The sequence below is a fragment of the Staurois parvus genome, unplaced genomic scaffold (assembly GCF_062004578.1).
Source record: "Staurois parvus isolate SC_StPar_1 unplaced genomic scaffold, SC_StPar_1.0 ptg001087l, whole genome shotgun sequence".
NCBI classification, from domain to species: domain Eukaryota; kingdom Metazoa; phylum Chordata; class Amphibia; order Anura; family Ranidae; genus Staurois; species Staurois parvus.
In genome coordinates, this window is record NW_028318883.1 from 1477663 (window position 1) to 1494441 (window position 16779).

General features: G+C 40.1%; 1 protein-coding gene across 1 annotated transcript in view; it reads right to left on the reverse strand.

The window, feature by feature from the left end:
- Positions 1-4552: 4552 nt before the first annotated feature.
- LOC149440434 (chloride channel CLIC-like protein 1) overlaps positions 4553-16779 on the reverse strand; it is a 149292-nt gene continuing 137065 nt past the window's right edge. Inside the window, exon 5 of the mRNA XM_089658652.1 lies at positions 4553-4969. Within this exon, the coding sequence (XP_089514778.1) occupies positions 4655-4969 (315 nt within the window). The 3' untranslated portion in view covers positions 4553-4654. The remainder of the gene's footprint in view (positions 4970-16779) is intronic.

Sequence of the window (16779 nt, forward strand, 5' to 3'; positions counted from 1 at the left end):
AACCAGTCCTGTATATTTACAAGAACGATTGTATATTTTTGTTGTCATTAGCTACAGCCCAGCACAGTTCTGCCAACCTGATGCAACTGTATCCACAAAGCTGTTCTGTGACTTTCCTAACACAAACAATTCAGGCTGTAAGGAGGGCTGAGTAAATAAATGGATAAGAGATGTTTGTAGAAAACGTTGTGGGAACTATGATAAAGATGATACGAACATACCGTATTAGGACTCTGATCGTGAAGTATAGAGTAGCAAGTGTTGTTGAACATAAATAATGCATAAAAACCTTTTGCCAAGAACCAAATTCTTTACCCATTATAAAAAATGTAAAGAATCGGAACAAACCTCTTTTTCCAAGATTAGCTAGAAAGATGGATACTGAGTTTGCAACATCTAATATTTAACACCCATTAAGTACAAAATCTTTAACGCAGTACTATTTCGATATAACTACGCCTCTCTCATTTATATCAAAGTTAAAAGAGCCAGCTCCCTTTTTCACTAAAAAACAGCAAATGTCCTTCATCAGGGTTATGCAGGCCATAGACGGGTCGTTTATCGGCCGAATTTTTGTACGCACGAAAAAAATCAGCCGATAATCATGCCGTTAGTGAGGCCAGCCCGTCGGCTGTTTTTCGCAGATCTTCTCATTTATTTTTATCGGTCGTGCTGGAAAATCCGCAAAAAACTGCCATTTTTCGTGGACATTGGTGGCAGCATTGGCAAAGGGGCCAACCGATTTTTCGTTTATCAGCTGAAAATTCGGCCAATAAACGGCCCGTCTATGGCCTGCCTTAGAAATACTCCAGAACTAAAAGCAAACTTTGAGACTCCTGATGCAGGAAGGGAAATGCTCTGGTGTGAACAGTACTAAGTTGCGCACACATCTGGGGCACAGCTCCACTGCCTTAAATGTTTGCACGTTGATTGTAAGAATGGACTGTAGTGTGCAGATCACAGGGAACAGAGGCAGAAAACGAGACACTTGTGCAACAGTTTACACTGATGGAGCGAATTGAGATGATCATGTTAGCAAAGTGGTGACTCTCTTAATACTGGATGCTGGGGGGATGTATGGTGAGCAGGTGAGGTTTGTGGAGGGGAATGCTGTGAACAGTAAGCTTCTGTCGAACACGGAGAGCTGCACACAGATCAAAATACGTCTGGTCGCTGCTGTGCAGGCCAAATTTCGATTTGTGTGTACCCAAATGGGGGCAGAATAAGACAGATGACTAAGGGAGAACAGGAAGTATAAATCTGGCCTTAAATATTCCAGTATGAGCGTGGCATCACTGGTTAGCATACAGCAAAGGTAAACCGGTGATATGACTGTTCCTAGCATTGTTGGAGAGGGCACGGAACATCACATCCAAGCTGACAAAACTGCGCCCTAGGTATATACAGAACTCAACACTTCAGGAGGAAGGTGTCAAACTTTGGCGAATTGATGTTTATTAAACAAAGTGGGTTTTTTTTGTTTGTTTGTTTTTTTAACATCCTTACTGACCTTCACAGGCCAAAAGATGATGATTGATATAACCCTAAAATTACAACGGCACTCCCTGGGGGTCACAGTAATATTTACAGTGACACCTACCCTTTCTCAATCATTACTTAAATAAATGGATCGGGTATTAAATTTGTGTCATTCTTACTGAGGAAATTTCCTTTTAACCCAAACTGTAGATCTAGCTAGTCAGCACAGAGAACCTACTTGTAAACTATTTATAACATCTAGATAATAAATATAGGCTTTTGTTGCATGCATACTATACTATTGTCTCATTGGAAACAATTCCACTCACTGCCCAAGTCAGAAAGTGAGGGCAAGTCTCTCCCATTGAGAGCATTAAAAACCTGGTTGAGTGTCTAGGTTCCAACTCTTACTTCTCAGGAGGTTAGCTTTAAAAAAAATTTAAAAAAATTTAAAACCCCTACAACTCTGCAGCAGCAGCAGCCCATCACATTACCTCCTATACCTAAAAACTCCAGTCTGATAACCCCTCTCCACCTTGCATACCATTACTGTTTCTAAGTTCATAGCATTTAGTAAAAACTAGTTATATGAATATAAGACAAAAAAAATCCAGTGCCTGTATTAAGGAAAAGGTCACAGATAATAAATGATCAAAAGACACTTTAAAAAGACTTCTTGTTCACTGTCCTGTCTCTGCACATAAAAGGGATTCCTTGAAGCCAAAGAAGAACAGGAATTTTCCATTAGACCTCTATTTCCCCATTATCATAGGATTGTAACAGAGACATCAAATTGTTTTACAACATCTACACATGAGAAATATTCCATTTTGATTCAGCTTGGACTGCACCTGCTAATTCCTGTCAACATGTAGACACAATTATTTGTATAACAGACAGTGTCTCCAAATGATCAATCTGCTGTAAGTTACGTTTCAGTGCTGGAAATCTGGTGCAGGACAACTGGGTGCAGGGTTCTTAGCAACAAATACGTTTGTGAACCACAACTATCTCCTTCTAACCTAGCACAAAATATTACTACGTGAAGTGAACTTGTGTCCTGACAATACACTGAAGTATTTAAATATTACAAACAGGCAATAAACGTACTTTAAAACCATGTAGCTATAAACATCCTATGTCCTATGTAGCTATAAACATCGTGAAGAAATCAATCTTTAAAGTTCACAGAGGCACTGATATTTTAGCTATTTTCTATGGAGAACAGATCTTGGCAGCCTACCAGCCTTCTAATGTAAACACACAGCAGGTATTTTATAAGCGGTCAGGCCCCTTTCACACAGGGCTGATTCCGTGCCAATCAGCAGGGGATCAGCTCAAAGATCCCCTGCTGATCAGAGCAGAGTGAGTGGCTACCCTTGATCCACTCCACCTAAACCGAAAGGGATGGAGTCATCTCCTGATTTTCTTTTTTTTTTTTTTTTTTTTTTAGCAAGCCTGATAAGAGCCGGACGGTGAGTGAGTGTAAACAGATGTTTAGACCTGCCTGTCCATAAAAGATGAATGGATCTTCCAATCAGGTCCACCTGGAAAAGTGACACACAGACCTGACTGAAACACCCATCTGAAAGAGGCCTTAGAAACTGACTTTAGAGTATTTGTGGGCTTTAAGGATCTCCCACAATGAATTACTTCATGGTACAAGCAGCTAGAGAGGTCAAACATAGCTTTTTTTTACGGTTTGTTGAGAGTACATAAATACTTTAATGGCCATAGTCTGGGCACGTCAACGCTGAAACCAACAATGGGGCAATATTCTTCCCACTGGCACCAACATTGGGGCACCAACATTGGGGCAATATTCCTCCCACTGGCGCCAACAATGGGGCCCTATGTCTCTCACATCTCGCAATGGTGCGGCACTATTCTTGCCACTAATACCAATGATGGGGTAGTACTCCTCCTCCTACTGACCACCAACCCTAAGGTAATGTGTATTCTTAGTGATGCTGGGTTAGTGACATTTTCTACCCCCACTGGCCACAGTCCAGTTCCCTTAAAGTCTGAAGGACAGCAAACTGGCCCTTTGTTTGAAAAGCTTGGAGACCCCTGCTATACAGCAATGTTTTGCCTTTCATTTCTGTTTTAAACTGAATGGGTTGTTTTACAAGGTGAGGGTTCACATACACTTTAAAAAGGTTTTATGAAACAGAAAAATTCACTTCTCCGCTAAAAGTGCTGTGCTCCAGAACTTCAGAGAAATGGCCAACCAGCAGTCTGCAATCTACTTCTTAAGCATACCAGCAAAAGAGGGGAAAAAAGAAGCCTATCTCTATTATAAAAGCCATAGTAAATATCTTATTGATTCATCTGGATCTGTCTGTGCACTGAATGGATCAAAAAAAAAACTATTACTATGGTTTTTATAATGAAGAGTGTGTTCCTTTTTTTCCTCTTATGCAGTATGATATATAAAAGGTGTTCGTGAAGTTTATTTATTACAAGCATTTATACAGTGCTAACACTTTACATGGCACTTCACATATATTGTATATTCAAAAGAAGCTTACAATTTACGGCCCCCACCTCATATGCATACATACACCCATTAAGGTCAACCTAGACAGGAGCCAATTAACCTACCAGCATGTTTTTGGAGTGTGGAAATATACAGGTGTACCCCGAGGAAACCCAAGCAAGCACAGGGAGAACATGCACACTCCATGCAGGCAGTGTCATGGTTGGGATTCAAACCAATGGCCCTAGTGCTGCAAGAGTATATTATAATCTCACTATATACCAGGAGTATATAATACTCCATACAATGGCTTGCACTAATACTAGAAGAACAAACTTGATTAGGATGAATCAAAATTGCAACCCAATTGCCAAAGCCACAGTGCTAAGTATTGCATCTGCTGGACTATCATCTTTACAAATCAAAGGAAATTTCCTAGGACAAAAACAACTCTGCCTATTTTAGTCCAAGTCTGGCACCTTACAGTCCTGTAAAAACTGTGTCTATTGGCAAATATAGTAGACACTACTGAAACTTTACTTTTTGGTCTTGATTTAAGAAATTCCAACTCATAATTGAAGTCACGGTCTCCTGAATGGGTAAAACATTACTTTATCTGTCTGAATAAAATGCATGATACTGAAATACAAACATATTTGGTCTCCAAAATAGAATCTTTAGGAAATGTTCTTGTTCTTATTCTGTAGATTTAGTTCTTCTATTTTTTCGTAGTGAGGTAACCGTGGTAGAGACTCTAGAGGTCTCTGCAACCTTAACACTGTTGGGCCCAGTGATAACTGGCCTAGTCCGGTCTGGTTCGGCTGTTGGGTTCTTCCTCTTGGTGTAGGCTACAACCAAGATACTGATACAAATGAGCGAAAGCAGAATGAAAACTGGGGGCTGCCATTGGCTGGGAATCTCTTTCATGATGTTTCGGAGGCTCCGGCCTATTGCGTGACTAAAAAGTTCCACTGGATGAAAGACGAGTCTCCAGAACACCGAACTTATAGCCTATAGGAAAAGATAGAAAAACAGTGATGCAGTAGGTAATCATAAATGGAACTATATGGAGGCCAGCACTAATCAAGTCATTTTCTGTGCACCCAGGCTGTCATGAATCCACCTTCAAGGAATGAGCCATTACGCCAGCCTGGGCTCACAGTTGAATGTTGCAGCGATGTCACTGGAGGTGGGCTTTAAGACAGAGACACAAATTTATATCAATATACCATACATTAATGAACAAATCAAATACGAATGCTAAAACAGAATTATGTTTTTGCTGTCACTAAAAGGAGCTTTCTAGATCAAACTGACTGAATTGCTTATTACAGCTGAACTGGGGCTGACTGTGCTGTGTGGCAGAGCTATATAGACCTCGGGACTGGATGAATGCAAATACAAACCCATTGGCAGGTAAACCAGCTCCCTATGCATCAGTGGTGATTTTACCTGTTTGCCTTAAGTTTAGCTTTGAAAGTTTAAATCCAGTCAAAGCTGGTATTTCAGTGTTGGATAGGCTGAGTTTCATAATATATAATTTTTCTCAAATGTTTGCATACCCTGGTGAAATTTTGGCATTGATATTGAAATGACTGATCATGCCAAAAAACTGTTCTTTATTTAAGGATAGTGATCTTGTGAAGCCATTTATTATCGCATAGATGTTTGACTCCTTTTTAAATCATAATGATAACAGAAATCACCCAAATGGCCCGGATCAAAAGTTTACATACCCTGGAATGTTTGGCCTTGTTATAGACACACACACAGGTTAACCTGGCACTTAAATAATAATTTCCCACATCTGTGGCTTTTTAAATTGCAATTTGTGTCTGTGTATAAATATGAGTTTGCTAGCTCTCACATGGATGCACTAATCAGGCTAGATACTGAGCCACGAGGAGCAGAAAAGAACGGTCAAAAGACCTGCATAACAAGGTAATGGAACTTTATAAGATGGAAAAGGATAGAAAAATATATCCAAAGCTTTGAATATACCAGTCAGTACTGTTCAATCACATATTAAGAACTGGAAAATTTTCGGGATCTCTTGATACCATGCCAAAGCCAGGTAGACCAAGAAAGATTGCAGCCACAACTGCCAGAAGAATTGTTTGAGATACAAAGAAAAATCCACAGGTAACTGCAGGAGAAATACAGGCTGGTCTGGAAAAAGACAGTGTGGCTGTTTCAAAGAGCACAATATGACAATGCTTGAACACAAATGAACAGCATGGTCGAGTTGCCAGAATGAAGCCTTTACTGTGCCAATGCCACAAAAAAGCGAGACAGGTTACAATATGCCTGACAACACCTTAACACACCTCACAGGCATCTGGAACGCTGTAATCTGGCATAACACCACCAAAATAGAGCTTTATGGTCACAACCATAAGTGCTATGTTTGAATAGGGGTCAAGATAAGAATACCATCCCCACTGTGAAGCATGGTGGTGGCTCAATGATGTTTTCGAGGGTGTGAGCTCTAAAAGGCACAGGAAACTTTAAAAATTGATGGCAAAACAAATGCAGCATGTTGTAAAAAAATACTGGCAGACAATTTGCATTCTTCTGCATGAAAGCTGCACATGGGATACTCTTGGACTTTCCAGCACAACAATGGCACAAGGCCAAGTTGACACTCCAGTGGTTACAACAGAAATAGATGAAGGTTCTGGAGTGACCCTCACAGTCTCCTGACCTCAATATCATCGAGCCACTCAGGGGAATGTGTGCGTTTCATGCAAGATGACCAAAGACTTTGCATGACCTGAAGGCGAGAATTTAGGGCCTCAAACAACTATTACAAAAGACAGCACACTGTCATTGGTGCAAAAGGGGGTAATACACAGTATTATGAACTAAGGGTATGAAGACTTTTGAACACGGGTCATCTGATTTGTTTACTTGTTTCCGGTTTTGTTTTATGATCGTGCCATGCTGATATGACCTACAGTTGAATACGAATCCCATAAGAAATACTCATTCGTGTTTTCTTTGAAATTGTACTCTATATTACCAATTCTCCAAGGGTATGCAAACTTTTCAGCACAACTGTATGCTGGGGATTCCAAAGTCCACATCAATTACCAGCTTCCAAATCGGAATATTTACAATTTTTCTATAGACAGAGCAGCAAAATGGTACAGAGGAAGTTGGAGAAAGAGACCAAAATTCCGAAGGAGAAATGTCTAATTGGATTGGTCATCAACTGAGCAATTACAAAGCAGCACCTGGGAGCAGAAGCATGTCAGCTCTCACACAATAGCTCTCTGTAGATCTGTGTATCTAAGAAACAAGGGAAAAGATAAAGCTGGCTACACATTATACAATTTTCCTTTAGATTTACCAAAACCATATAATATGAGGTCACACCTAAACACTTTTAAATTGTATGCAATCAGGCAGGGCCTTGCACTACATAGTTGAAAGTAAATCTAAAGGAAATTGAACAAGAACATTTTATAATGTGTAGCCTGCTTAATACATATAAGCTGAAGACCTCTTCAATGTGGAGCTGTTCCTTCATTTTATTGTGGTGATTTTCTTTCTCCAGAGAATGCAGTTCTGTAATTTCCTTTTCTTGAGTTTGCAACGGCTGAGAGAACATGCAGTTTGAATAATTGTGGGTCGTTTAGGAAAGAGGAGATAATATTTTTCTGTTCTATAATCAGATGATTATTCTGGAAACAAATGTTACAGTGATGGCTAAATAATAGAACAGGAATGATTGATTCTTGGTGAAATGTGTGTGTCCTGAGAAAGGTCCTTTCACTCTGGCTCTAAAAACTAACATGCTAACATCTGCTGGAGTCTACACATATGGCCTGTCTACATGACCCATGTCCAATGTATGATAATCTTCTGCTACAGTTTTCCTCCAGGCACTGGGCTCTGCCTGTTGGAGGTCCATGCCAGCTAATACCATAATATTTTCAAACAACACAAAAAGCAATATCTACCCCTCCATTGCACATTTTATTTTTTCTGTTTTTTTAGGGGTTCTATTATTCCTTAGTCTGTGATTTCAGAAACAAAATACTATAATTTCTGTGAAAATAAGACTATTTGAGGGGTCCCCAAGGCTGTGGGTGACCAATCCTTCCCTTCAACATGTCATAATTGAGTAGGTCTGATCCAGGAATGGAAAAAAAAAGCAAAAAAAAATTGCTCCAAAAAAATCAGTAGTGTATTTCTTGGCTGCTTGAAGTGGTATTCACAATGATGCAAAGTCATGCTGAAAAACAGTAGGGCTCTTACTGACCAGTATAGGAACAGATAAAGTATTTTGCATTAAAGGAGATATACTGGGTTTGAACAAAAGCAAATACACATACTCCCCTCCATCCTGCAGCATTGGTGTGTTGCGGTAGCTGTCCCACGTCGGCTCTAATCCCCAGAACTGAGAGATTAAATGACCACTGATCACACAGTTTTCAGTCTGTTCAGAGTGGAGAGCACTGACTGTCAGTCACCACAACCCATTCTAATCCTACAGTGCTCACTGGAGTGTTGGACAGGGGAGGGGCAGAATCAGCTGGCTCCAGCTCTTAGTGGCACGCTGAGAGGCTTAACTAGCTGATGACCAGGCATCCGGGTGGATCCTGACATTGTCAGGATCTTTCCAGATCCTAGAGCAAATCTGCCCACTGTTAGCTGACTCTGGGTTACAGGAGAGCAAAAGTAAGTTCACTCTTGTGACCCATAAAAGAAGTATGGCAAAAAAAAAAAAAAACTTTGGCCATACTTCTCTTTTAAAGAAATGACAGCATATATTAGTGATAACAGTATACTGAATGTACCCTTGTGATTGACAGAGACCAGTGTTAAAAAAATACTAGAAAAACATCATGCAAACAAATCAGGCCTGGATGGCTTGCACCCAAGAGTTTCCAAAGAACCATGTTATAGCCAGAACATTGTTCCTAATTTTTACAGTCAGCTTACTCTCTGGAATAGTTTCAGCAGAATGTTGAAAAGCGAATGTGGTGCCAATATTAAAAAAAAAAGGGGGGGGGGGGGCCAAGATATATACCTGGAAACTACAGACCAGACAGGCCAACATCAATAGTATGTAAACTATTGGTAGAAATGATAATGAACCATATGCAAGAATTTGTTGATGATAAATAGTATCATAAGGAGCAGCCAACATGGTTTTATGAAGAACTGTTCTTGCCAGACCAATCTTCATGTTCTATGAGTAGGTGAACCTCAAACAGGATATAGCATCTTTACAAGAAGACCTAGTCAAAAGGGAGGGGGGGGGTGTACAGTTGTGTTCAAAATAATAGCAGTCAGACATCACTAACCTGATCAATCACTGTTTTTGGTAGAAATTATATTTATACATGGTAAATAATTTACTAGCAGGTGTAGTAGAGTAATAGAAATCCAACAGACCCAACAGTCATGACATGCATGCTGCTGATTCTGTGTAATTGAATCACTAATTGAAAGGGGCATGTTCAAAATAATAGCAGTGTGGAGTTCTATTAGTGAGTTCATTCATTCTTTGAAAAACAAGTGGCAATTATTGCCCTTATTTAAGGAAGGAAGGCAGCAAATGTCGTACATGCTGGTTACAGTGCATTTCTCTCTGAAATTCTGAGGAAAATGGGTCATTCCAGACCTTGTTCAGAAGAACAGCCTACCTTGATTAAAAAGTTGATTGGAGAGGGGAAAACATATAAAGACGTGCAGAAAATGATAGGCTGCTTAGCTAAAATGATCGCAAATGCTTTAAAATGGCAACCAAAACCTGAAAGACGTGGAAGAAAGCGAAAAGCTACCATTCGAATGGATAAAAGAATAGCCAAAATGGCAAGGACTCAGCCAACAATCAGCTCCAGGAAGATCAAAGAAGGTCTAAAGTTACTTGTGAGTACGGTTACAAATAGAAGACGCCTATGTGAAGCCAAGCTATCTGCAAGAAGCCCCCGCAAAGCCCCACTGCTGAAAAAAAGACATGTGCTGAAGAGGTTACAATTTGCCAAAGAGCACAATGACTGGCCTAAAGAGAAATGGCGCAACATTTTGTGGACTGATGAAAGTAAGATTGTTCTTTTTGGGTCTAGTGGACAGAGACAGTTTGTCAGACGACCCCCAAACACTGAATTCAAGCCACAGTACACCGTGAAGATAGTGAAGCATGGTGGTGCAAGCATCATGATATGGGGATATTTCTCATACTACGGTGTTGGGCCTATTTATCTCATACGAGGGAGGATTAGTTTGAATACATCAGAATACTTGAAGAGGTCATGCTGCCTTATGCTGAAGAGGAAATGCCCTTGAAATGGGTGTTCCAACAAGACAACGACCCCAAACACACCAGTAAACGTGCAACAGTCTAATATTCACTTTTCTTCAATTTGTTGAAGGAACAACACAAATTTGTTATATTTTTCTTCATGTTTTGATTTGGAATAGAATGTGTCGTGTTCCCAATGCATTTGTGTGGATGGAAATAAAAGCTATTAGAAGGATTTTGAGCTTTATTCACTTTTTTCAACACACTGCTATTATTTTGAACACAACTGTATATGGCAGATGAGGTTCAAAATGGGGGGGTGGGTATGTATATGGGAGATGAGGTTCAATGAAGAAAACTGCAAAGTAATGCATACAGGAGTGGAGAATATACATGCAAGTTACTCGCTGGGGAGGAGAACCTCTAGAGCAGTGATTTCTAACCATTTTTGAGTCTGGAGCCTTTTAAGAGTCTGAGGAAATCTATGGACACCCCCCATCCCCAACTCCCCACCCCCAGAAATATTCATATAAACACAACTTTGCATGCAATGAATATATGTACTTTATTTTATTGAAAATTGATTGTATTACCTTGATATGCAATGGACACTTATTACAAAATTAAATACAATCATCTTGTGCAAATTAAACAAAATCTTCATATTGCTCAAATCTACTACTAGTATTAGAAAATGAGAATTAGCACCTGCTATTATGGAGCGGCACAAGATGGCGGTTGTGCAAAGAACGATACAAATTTAAATGGTAAACATGGGCCAACAACAGGTCAACAGACACTTAGCGGTCAGTGCTTCCTACATACAGTGGGACCATGGAGAAGGTAGCCACCCAGCAACAGCTAGTCAGTACACAGAAAGAAGAACAAATTCATTTTGGGTTTTGGAGGAGACAGAGCAAGAGAAGGTCCTTTTTTAGGTTAGGAATACATACTCGAAGAGTATTTTAATACACCAGGAGTTTAGGGTCACTTTAAACAACATTAATAATTTGTTATACAGGTGAAACTAAAAAAATTAGAATATCGTGCAAAACTTCATTTATTTCAGTAATGCAACTTAAAAGGTGAAACTAATATTTGAGATAGACTCATTACATGCAAAGCAAGATAGTTCAAGCTGTGATTTGTTACATATATTTGAGTCTATCTCATATATTAGTTTCACCTTTTAAGTTGCATTACTGAAATAAATGAACTTTTGCACGATATTCTAAGCTTCCGAGTTTCACCTGTATATACACAAAAATCTAAATAGATTGGCTCTCTTTTATTTCCTTAAAACTATCTCCTGACTATTGAATTGGAATTTCTGGGTCCTGAATTTGTACATCTGCATGTCTGTACTATAACAGAAGACTCAGGGAAATGTTGGTGGTGGTTTTCCTACGGTATACTGTGCATCGTCACAATGTCAGAGCACAAATTATGTTACTGCTATAGAAAACATTGTAAAGTCACATGTAACATGTACCTTGTTGTTGGCAAGACTAGTGAGCCAGTAAGAATGAATACAAGAAGCAAAGACTCCACCTAACATATTCTAAAAAAAAAAACAAAACAAAAACAAAAAAAAACTAGGTAATGACTTTATTCTGTACATCACATAAGAAAACTAGCACAGAGGTAAAAACAATAATCTTGCTTTTAGCAACCACTGGCTGCAGTACTTACTTCAGGGATCTCTTTCTTCCAAACGCCATCAGTGAAATGTGCAAATAAATCCATCTTGTTAGGTGTAAGTGTTGGATGTAACTTAAGGTCCTCCGCCAGCACTCCTGGCCCCTCCCTCCTGACTAGTGCCCTTATAGCAAGCAGCTTGCTATGGGGGAACCCGAGCAAGCTCAATCCCGAGCTGCTGCCCTGAGTGTCCATTCACACACACAGCACATCTTGGCCCCGCCCCCACTCTTTCCTCATTGGCTCTTTGGGTATGATTAACAGTAGCAGGAGCCAATGGCTACTGCTGCTGTCTCAGCCGAAGAGGGAGAGACCCGGGAGAGCCAAGGCTCTGGTGCACATTGCTAGATTGGGGGGGTTCTGGGTTTAGCCTGCTGAACCTTGAGCCTTTGCAACACATAAATGCAATGTGGTTAAAGCAAAACACAAATTAATGCACGTCAACTCAAGTGTTTAGCTGCATCAACACACACTAAATGCACTGTATGCCGTGTGAATCAAATCTTACCGAAGACATCACAAGAGAGTCTGCCACCAGGCTTTAAAGTTTATAATAGATTACAAAGCACATGAGCCAGACCTGCCCAAGACTTGAACAGCAGCTCAGTATGACACAATAGATGGCCACAGACGGGATCGGTTACTGAGAACAATTGGGTGGTGAGAAATCCGCCTGTCCCCGCCAAATCACACGCCTCCACAACTTTTCTCCCTGACTCATTTACATTCGCAAAGTTATTTTTCCTTCCTAATGAGAAAAAAAAATGAACTGGCAATCAATAAAAGATTTTCCAATAAGTCGTAAAATCTCTGCATGATGTAATATGCTTTTCCAACATTTGGAAGAGATCCTAATTGCTTCGCTAACTCCTCCTATTACAAGCAATGTCTGAATCGGTTGTATCCCTTGCATCTGTCCGGACATACTGTATATGACAACCCTTACACAACGACATGCAAACATACAAAAATGTATCAAATTCTCCTAGATTGTAAGCTCCCAGGAGCAGGGCCCTCCTATCCCTCTTGTATTGAACTGTATTGTTGCTGTATTGTCTCCCGTTATATTGTAAAGCGCTGAGCAAACTGTTGGTGCTACAGAAATCCTGTATAATAATAATAATTCACAAGCTTTGCTAGTTAACACACACTTATCATTTTAGTGAATATTAAAAGGTAAAAGTATTACAAGCTGAAATACTGCAAATAATTCGTTGGGGATTGCAGATGATCATAATTGTGCAATACTTGATAAAAGTCCCACAAATGTTCCATAATCTCTTTGAAAAAGAAAATTTGATTACGGCAAAGTAGACTATAATAGAAGAAAATGGTGCACATTGAACTTACAAATTATTAAAAAGAAAAAGGAGTTGCTTGGAAGATGGACTCTTCAGTCCATAACACAGATTATAGGCTGTGTGTGGCTCTACCTTGTTCACCCAGGATAGCCTGACACTGGGGGTCCACCTCTGCCTTTGAAGTGTCCAGTTATTTAGTAAAATGAGTGTTAACACCCGGAGGAGGTGATTTATTAAGTCGCGGGTGAGCAAGAGGTCAGGCAGTCAACATTTTAAAACTGCAATCAATCGCTCATTCAAATTGCCAAGTAAAACCCCAGAGGGCTCATCCCACTGAAATTGTAATACAAACAGCCTCTTACTCTGCAACACCAATGACAAGGACCACAGCATAGAAAGGCCCTGGGTTAATGACTCCCATACAAAAGTAAAAAGATAAATTATTTTCTGTAAATTACTGGCCAGATTAATGTCAGACTCCACAAAAGTTTACACACCTAAATTCATCTCTTTAAAAGGGTAAGTGTAGTTATAAACCCTTTAAAAAGTCTATATAAGTCAATGTGACAAAATTAAAAAGGAACCCTGTCACATATTCAAATATGTTATCTCAATGTCATACCTTTAAGGAAAACAAAATGATTACTTACAAATGATTCTACAGTGTCAGTGCGGAAATGGACCCTTCAGAAAGAGTTAATCCCAATGATCCCTGTCATCTCCCCACTTGTTTCTTCTGCTGACCTCCATGTCACTGCAAAAGAAAGTAGTGAGCAGGAGTCAGCAGAAGAAGAAGTCCGCAGGAGGAAGGTCTGGTGTGACTGAGGACAGCTTCTCTATGAGGCTAACTGGGCTCATCTCAGCACTTCATCAGCAGGGATGCTCATACCATTACCTAATAGACCACTACTACAGGGAGTGTTTACTCATCTGTATGTACTGTCCGTGATACCTTTTTTATTTGCACTTACATACAATTTCAGGACAAGCTTTTGGGGTATGTCCCCTTCTTCAAGGTCCAAGCAGTACTCTGACATACCCCGAAAGCTTGTTCTGAAAATTGTATGTTAGTACAAATAAAAAAAAGTATCATGGACAGTACTCAATTGTTTCTGTCGCAAGTGCACTAATATGGCTACAATCACCTCATCTGTACTTAATGTGAGGTGCAATGGTTTCAAATGTGAAGCAATCCATTGTAAATGTTACAACAAAACATTTCAAGAGAATGTAACAATAAGAACTAAACTGTACACTTAGTCTGTGACTTTGGCCTTAACAAGAAATGTGATAGAGTTCCTTTAAAGCCCCCTTGACCCACTGATACTCAACCATCCAGCATGGATGTCGCTCCACTTCCTCAAACTAAATCTTTCTAAAACAGAGCTCATACTATTCCCCCCAGCCCGTGTCCTCTCCCCTGACTACTCCATCAAGATCAATAATACAACCATCAGTCTCTCCCCTCATGCCAGGGTACTAGGTGTAATCCTGAACTCCCATCTGTCCTTTCAGCCCCAAATCCAATCACTGTCCAAATCTTATAGACTTCAACTCCGCAACATTGGTATTGTTCTGTCACATGTTCTGTCCCCCTTTGTAATGCACAGCGCTGAGCGAACTATTGGCGCTTTATAAAATACTGTATAATAATAATAATCTCCAAGATATGCCAGTTTTTAACCTCTGAAACCACTAAGCAACCTATTCCCTCCCTGGTTATCTCTCTCCTTGACTATTGTAACTCCCTCCCTCCTCATTGGCCGACCTCAATGCAGGCTTCAGTCGATCTTGGATGCTGCTGCCAGACTCATCCACTTTACTAACCGTTCCATATCTGCCATCCCTCTCTGCCAATCCCTCCACTGACTTCCCATTGCCCAATGAATAAAATTCAAAACATTAACAATAACATATAAAGCCATTTATAACTGTGCCCAAAATTACATCACCAATCTGGTCTCCAAATATCACCCAAATCATCCTCTCCGCTCCTCCCACGACCTCCAGCTCTCTAGCTCCCTTGTCTCCTCCTTCCGTGCTCATCTCCAGGACTTCTCCAGAGCTTCCCCCCACCCTCTGGAACTTTCTACCTCAATCTATCTGACGATCACCTACTCTGCCCACTTTTAGGCAATCTCTGAAAACCTATCTCTTCAGGGAAGCCTATCCTGCCTTCAGCTAATAACCGAATCTTCTATTTCTCCTATCAGTTCATCCCTCACAGTTATTACCTTTTGTACCACCAGCCCCTCCCTCTTAGATTGTAAGCTCCAAGGAGCAGGGCCCTCCTATCCCTCTTGTATTGATATGTATTGTTGCTGTATTGTCTCCCTTTATATTGTACAGCGCTGAGCAAACTATTGGCGCTATATAAATCCTGTATAATAATAGAAACCTTAACACACTCCCTGCACCATTCTTTAGTTAGTTTGCCTTCTGTACTAACCATGTGTAAACTCTGTATCGGATTGCATTAGAATTTATACATGATGATATTACCCTCTCTCACACAAGTCTGCTTGGGACTGGAGACAGCCCACTTAGGTCAAAAGCAACTCAAGAAAAGAAAACACATGCTCCTTCTTACCTGAAAGGACTGGGTATTTTGTAGTGGCTCTAATGAAGCCTTAAAGTAGCTGTTAAGCATGTCAAAGGTAAATAAAAGTGGGTCGGAGTGGAAAAAGGAGGCATTTAGACCTGAATGGATCTCTTTAAAGTGGAACGGACATCACCCAGGGCCCCCCAGGCACCTACAATAATGTACAATGATATGGCATCCCTCAATCCTTACTGCACTCTTCACCCCCTCTCATACCCTTTTTTTTTTCCTCTCAGTTTGCCTTCCCTTCCCCCATCTTCTCTGCAGACTTAAACTTGACTCTATACAATATCACTAATTACCATTACCTCTTACAATGTGAAAAGACTTAAACATCCAGAAAATAACCAGAAAAACTTGAGAATTGAGGAAACAGCAAGCTCAAATTATATTTCTACAAGAGACTCATTTTAGGGCAGATAAGATTCCAAAGTTGACCAACTATAAATTTTCCTGTCTATCACAGGGACTCCCCTGATGTCAAATCCAAGGGAGTCTCAATTCTAATCTCTAGACAACTTGCATGAAAGGTACAAGAAGTCATCCCAGATTACCTCTGGACAACTGTTCATAATAAGGGCTTTCTTTTTTGTCAAAAAGGTTACTCTAGTCAGTCTATACCTACCAAGAATCAAATTACTACTTTGAACATGTTTACCAAAAAGATTGAGAGATTCAAAGATGGCATTCATTATAGGAGAAGACTATAATATAGTACTGGATTATCTAGTGCAGTTGTCTCCAAACTGCGGCCCTTTGCTTGCTTTTATTTGGCCCTTGGGGCACAGTTCCTCCCACTGACACCAACAATGGGATGCCATTCCTTTAACTGACACCAATGATGGGGCATTATTCCTCCCACTGACATCAATGGGGCACTATTCCTCTCAGTAACACCAACAATGGGGCACTATTCTTTCCACTGACACCAAAGATGGAGCACTATTACTAACACTAATACCAA